General features: G+C 41.2%; 1 protein-coding gene across 1 annotated transcript; it reads right to left on the reverse strand.

The window, feature by feature from the left end:
• Window positions 1–1,210: 1,210 nt before the first annotated feature.
• Window positions 1,211–4,791, reverse strand: rrad (Ras-related associated with diabetes). Its single transcript, XM_083695219.1, has 5 exons — window positions 4,692–4,791; window positions 3,928–4,313; window positions 3,253–3,326; window positions 2,539–2,743; window positions 1,211–2,221 (listed from the first exon to the last, which is right to left on the reverse strand). Exons 2-5 carry the CDS (start codon window positions 4,292–4,294, stop codon window positions 1,944–1,946), a joined length of 924 nt encoding a protein of 307 aa, XP_083551345.1. The 5' UTR covers window positions 4,295–4,313; window positions 4,692–4,791; the 3' UTR covers window positions 1,211–1,943.
• Window positions 4,792–5,976: the final 1,185 nt, after the last annotated feature.

Here is a 5,976-nt window from a genome sequence, read left to right on the forward strand (position 1 = left end):
TGTTGCCTCTGAAACGTGAAGGGACTTGTTGAAAAGTGTGGAAAAACTATGTGCTCTTGCACGACTTCACCGGCTTAATGTTTAACACTTCAAAATAGACTTCCAAATCTGTTAACTACTTGTTTCCTCTCAATAATGATTTTAGTCAACAAGGCTCCATTCCACTGAACAGGCTAATGAATGAATATATATGAGGACATTAATAGCAAAGATAGAGGATATGCTTTAAAGCAACTTTCAGTGATTTTGGGGGGTCATTTAAAAAAATTAAATATACTCTGTCATTATGATTAATATGACTCCTAAATACCTTTATGGGAGTATGACATAACCAAAGACATTAGGCTACTGTATTGTTTATGTTTTTGTTAGGAGAACTAACAAAACCAAAAACAAATAATGTAAAGCTTGAAATCAGTTAAAATCATTAGAAAAGAGAATTCTGTTCTTATAGAATATAATTCCTTGAGCACAAGAGATAGGCCATAGAAATCTAGTGCTACAGTATTTGCATGTTACACAATGGAAGTTCATTTGCTAATTTTTTCTAATATCTCAATGTTTTTGTTTGAGTGTTGATTATGGTGAACATATGATACAATAATAATAATGTTTTCCTCATGAAACCACACAATCCTTCGTTTTAGGATTACAAATTTGGGCATAATAAGTGTATGGTCATGGGCTTAGGGGTGTGTACCCCTTTTTGTCCAATGAGGTCAGACATTATTTCTGGCTATTTAGGGTACCCCTTTTTGCTCAAGAGCAGCCCTAGAGGCAAATCTTCCATAACTTTAAAATGCACTTTCCCCATTGTTTACATTTTGTTGGTGACAAAAACACTGATACTGTAGCTGCTTTTAAAGGCATTGCCAACAATATGTTTTTTTTTTCAATATTTACTTAGTTAAAAGTAATGCAATATACCCCTTGATGATGACTCCTAAATAACTCAATGAGAGTCTAAAGCGGTTTCCAGTTATCCAGAAAAATAACACTTGATTGTTTATGGCTGTTTTTTTTTTTACTTTATAAACCAATGATGTACAGCTTCAAATCATGTACAAGTAAAGTAATGCTGCTCTTGTGTTCTGTCATTACTACAGTAAGTGCTATTTGTCAAGTGCTATTTCAATGTGAAATGTATTTGTTCTATTGTTTATGTGTTAAAATGTTGGTCCAGGTAAGGAAAGCCAAGAGATAGTTGGATGTCATGTTTTATTGAAAAATGTAAATGTAAACATATAACAAAATTATTGAATATTAAATTGAAGTGCAAATCAACCTATTTAAACAATGTTAAATTCACAAGACAAACATAATTTATTGCTTTCCTCATTCATTCACGTCTGGATTGAAGGTAAGGACAATACAATAGCACATGTTTCTCAACACTCTAACCCACATTACCTCTAACTCTCATCAGTGTCTTGGCCAAAGTACGAACCTGCGTACTCAGTTTCAAGTAAATATGACTCCAGGTGACAGATTGCAGTGTAATCACTCATAGTCCTTGCATTAACATTGCTTCTCAAGACAGTCAAACATATTTCGGTTTCATCATCAGGGCTATATACAACCATACCTCCAAAGAGGCTGTAAAAACAAACTCACTGTCTCCCGCTCTCAAGGCAATCTTACAACTCATTGTTAAAAATAACAAGCCTTTGTGGATTAATTACACATACACAGAAAGTATCAACAGCTATACATTTAAGGCAAAACAAATTATTATGAAACCAACTTCTCAAAGCCTCATGCAGATCATCAACATTAACTTGTCAATAAACACTTGTTGTGTTTATTAAAATCCTCTTTTATCTTTTTACAAAATAAAATATATTTCTGTACAACTCTATCAGTCCTTGGGGTTAGTGTCAAAAACACACAGCGTTTGGTCTTCGAGGCCAAAGAGAAAACGAAAGTCTACTCCAGATCATTTCTCAGAGGACAGAGAGGTCGTGGCAGGACTTGGACTTCTGCCTGAAGGCCATCTTCTTGTTCTTCCGGGCCACCATGCGACCGAGGAATCGCTTAGCCTTCTTTCCAATGCTCTCACGCCGCTTGCAGTTGGCCATGCGGCGGGCATTTTCCTCCTTACTGTCCTTGCGCAGGCGTATCTGCCGTACAATGCCCTCGAACAGTTCCTGCACATTGTGGTGTAGTGAGGCCGAAGTCTCAATGAATTTGCAGTCGAACACCACCGCACAGGCACTTCCCTCTGTAAGGGAAGAGAGGAAATTACCATCATCATTTAGTATTCCTTTGGGTGACTGAAAGCCCTAGAGGGGAGGGCTAAGGCCTTGTTTACTTAGCCACTCAAATCAAGCTTTCACTGAAGCAGTCATCTTAAGTCATTAGTTCTACACAGATACCGACTTAAAAAATTAAGGGTTCCTAAAAGGGTCAATTTTCAAGCTAGAGAGGGTTCAACGTAGATAGAACCTATGTGGTTCCACTGTGCAGAAGGGTTCATTTAAGCCTTTCTTGTAAGTGAGCAGATGCCTCTAGAATAGAGAAGAGATACTAGACACTCACCATCCACTGAGACCTCTCTGGATCGCACCAGGTCACTCTTGTTGCCCACAAGGATGATGGGAATGTTCTCAGACTGCCGAGCTCGGCGCAGCTGGATCCGCAGTTCTGACGCTTTCTCGAAGCTGGACTTGTCTGTCACGGAGTAAACAATGATGTAGGCATCCCCCATACGCATGCACTGATCCTTCAGCCACTGACTGTTGTCCTGTAGGATGAGAGCAAGACATTTATTTACAGCTTAGCTATGGCAAGACAACGGCAATAGCTAATCATGCTGTAAGAGTTGCGTACGTGCTACACCGAGATGCGGATGCGGACAAATGTTAATGTACCTGCCAGTGCAGTAATGTATCCTGCTACACCAGAAACGCGAACAGTTGCGCGAGTGGATGCAGAATATAATAGCCCTGTCGGTCTGTTTCTGCATGGAATTTAAATGTATCGATCCCTAACATTGAACTTGTTGTTTTATGTTGAGAGTCCTGTCAAATCTTAATATCTTCGAGTTACGCAAGCGCTGGTGTAGCAGGTAACATTAAACACGATATAGTCTATCAACTCTGTATCATGCGAGTCTCACGGAGGGCTGTTAGCTAAAGCACACATATAGATCTGGAGCCAGGCGAGGTTACAATGTATTAGGCCTATGTAACCAAGTCCTGATTCAATGTACAGTAACTGAATGCGCCTTTTCATCAGATGCCATGTGCTCACCTGTTCCCAAATATCATACAACAAGATGGACGCCTCGTCCTCGTCCACTACGATAGATCTGTCGTACGTGTTTCCTGAAACAAAATCAGACATAGATACTATTTAGTAAATACCCCATGATCAATACTGTATGTTATATGACCCAATGCCACTGGCCCACTGATACTATCCTACACATTATGGGCTGGTGTCTTGGATTAAGCCTAAAATTGAATGGAGACCCCCCATTGAGTATTGTAGTCCAAGACTATGCTTAATCTGGGTCCAGGAGCTGACCCTGTGCCTTTATTAGTTCAGTTTATGAACTCTCAATGAACATGTATCCACATGACTCATTTTTCCAGGGATGATGTTTGTGTATCCCTCTTACTGTCTCCCTCAGACATTGACTTTTCATAACCCTCATCCATTATCTCTATGGTTGCATGTCAGCAGTATTGTCAACAATACTGGGATATGGATAGTGCCTTACCAATTGGATGGAAATAGGAATTATTCTCTGTTGTGTGCAAATTTCCTCAGTAAAACCAATGTGTTAAGAGCCTTTGTGAATTCGCTCTAATGGGGTGCAGTGAACAAAGCAATCGCTTTCTTAATTTATATGACTCCTACTCATCATCATTATCATCATCACCATCATCTGCGTCGTTATCATCAATCATGATCTTCGCTTACCTGCTTCCTCGCAGTCATGACCGTCTTCGACTCCGCCGAAAATCCGAGCTAGGCTAGACTTGCCCACGCCGTGCTCGCCCAGGATAACCACCTTGTGCACCTGCCCTTCGGAGTCGCTGCCGGAGGAGATGACGGAGTCGGACGAGTCAGACACGCAGCTGTCTCGGTGTGGCTCGCCGGGGGTGTAGGACGTACAGCGCATAAGGGTGGACAGCTCGCCCGTTTGCCCCGGGGGCATAGTGGCGCGCAGCTCGCGGTCGTCCACTGGCATACTTCTTCTGTGCAGGTTCTGCAAGTGCATGGGAAACGGCATGCTCCCTCTCCTTTTGTCCATGTTCCGCAATTTGTCTCCTTTGTTCAAAGTCATGGTGATAACTTTCAGGTATCTGTGAATGAGATGCGCTCTTTATTAAGATTCTGTTACGCAGAAAAGTAGGCTATTTGTGAGATGAATTTCTCTAATAGTCTCGGTTCTTTAACTTTTATCGGTAGTACTATTCTTTCAATATAATAGGCCTAATAATGACACTGATATTGGCTAATAGTAGGCTAATTACGTATTAACCTTTTTGTCGTATAGGCTATAGGCTACGCATTTCTGTGGGCTACACTAAAGAAAGCAGATAATTTCCTTATGAGCAATGTACATTTCCAACAAGCTAAAGTTAATTTCAAACATCGAGAAAAAACTACTTAAAACAAGTAGAATATGAGAAGTGTATCATCACAACTGCAAAATGATTGAATTCCAAGAGTAAACCTACATTTGATGTGCGTCTTATGTATTCCTTCCGATGCCAAAAATCCTGAACCAGGCAATCCGCTTCTGATAGATCCTTTCGTTACCGTTGTCATTCAATGAAGGGAAGTTTCGGTTTGATCCAGTGAATGGCGCGGATCCCCATATTTATCTAGCAGCCTGATGAGTGACGTCACCGCGAGGCAGGTTTTGCCTCGGAGAATCACGTCTGCTCTTATTATAGTAACTCGTGACAACATGCTGGGAAGGGAGGACAGGGAGGGAAGAGGACCGCTCGCTCGTGAGAGACGTGATTCAAAATGTTGCGCGGGCAGTTGAGGGATTCCCCCTGTCCGCAATTCCAACACTGATGTAGCCATATGCTTTTACCCGGCAATTATGTTGCCTGATTGACTGAAGCGCTTGTCAAGATCTCTAGATCTATTGAAGGGGTAGCATCCATTTCCTTTATTTTAGTTGACTGACCAATTGATTAGCCTAGACGACACATATTTGTGTAAATAGTGGATATCCTGTATTTCTTGCGCATAAAGGCATTGGGTTTTGGAACCACTATGGTTGCTTGCTGCATGGCGCATAAAGGTTCAATTTGTCCAGTACAGATGTCTCCATATTTCTAGAGTCTAGACAGCGTCAGTCAAGCCTTTGTGAATAGGCCACTCTTTGAGAAATTACTATGACACGGACAGCAGCTTCTAGTCTAAGAAGTGATAGATTATCTTCAGCAAATGGGCAGGTATATTGAGGTTATTTTCAACTGACACGGTTGTTGGTCGAGCATTTTAGTCCAGATATTTAAGTGACACATACGCTATTCACTAGCCTAGCTGAAGCCAGACCAAGTCAGGCAAGCTATTCACCACAGCCATTAGAAAAATAATTTATTTAAACTGGACCTCCATTTATCAAGCTACGGGGATAGACGTGCCAGCCAGGAAAGACCATAAATGAAATCCATTGCAATGAATGATGATGATCTCACCTCCAAGATGTAAATTGAGAGTAGTATATAGTGTGTTGCCGCCACCTGTTGGTCTTTATGTAAAGTAATCTGCACTGCACAACCGGACAGGGGAATTTAAATCCCCTGATAAGCCTCAGTGGCCATATTGTTTTCACCTATCCTGTGTTTTCAAATCAGGGCAGATGAAGGGAAAGAGAGGAGAGAAATCCACTTTAGACTATTAAGATGCACCCCAAGTGTATCTCACAGACAGATTGAAGGAAACAACCATGCACAGAGAAGAGGTCTGAGGGCCAGGGGGCTGAAGCAATAACCCTTTATCCTG

This window comes from Argentina silus, assembly GCF_951799395.1.
Source record: "Argentina silus genome assembly, chromosome: 2".
Classification (NCBI taxonomy): Eukaryota; Metazoa; Chordata; class Actinopteri; order Argentiniformes; family Argentinidae; genus Argentina; species Argentina silus.

Excerpts from the sequence above, each read along its gene's own strand:
- rrad (XM_083695219.1), bottom strand. The coding sequence starts at position 4,294 with ATGACTTTGAACAAAGGAGACAAATTGCGGAACATGGACAAAAGGAGA. Across the intron at positions 3,327-3,927 it reads TCATGACTGCGAGGAAGCAG|GAAACACGTACGACAGATCT; the intron begins GTAAGCGAAGAT and ends ATTTTGTTTCAG. Across the intron at positions 2,222-2,538 it reads CAGAGAGGTCTCAGTGGATG|AGGGAAGTGCCTGTGCGGTG; the intron begins GTGAGTGTCTAG and ends CTTCCCTTACAG.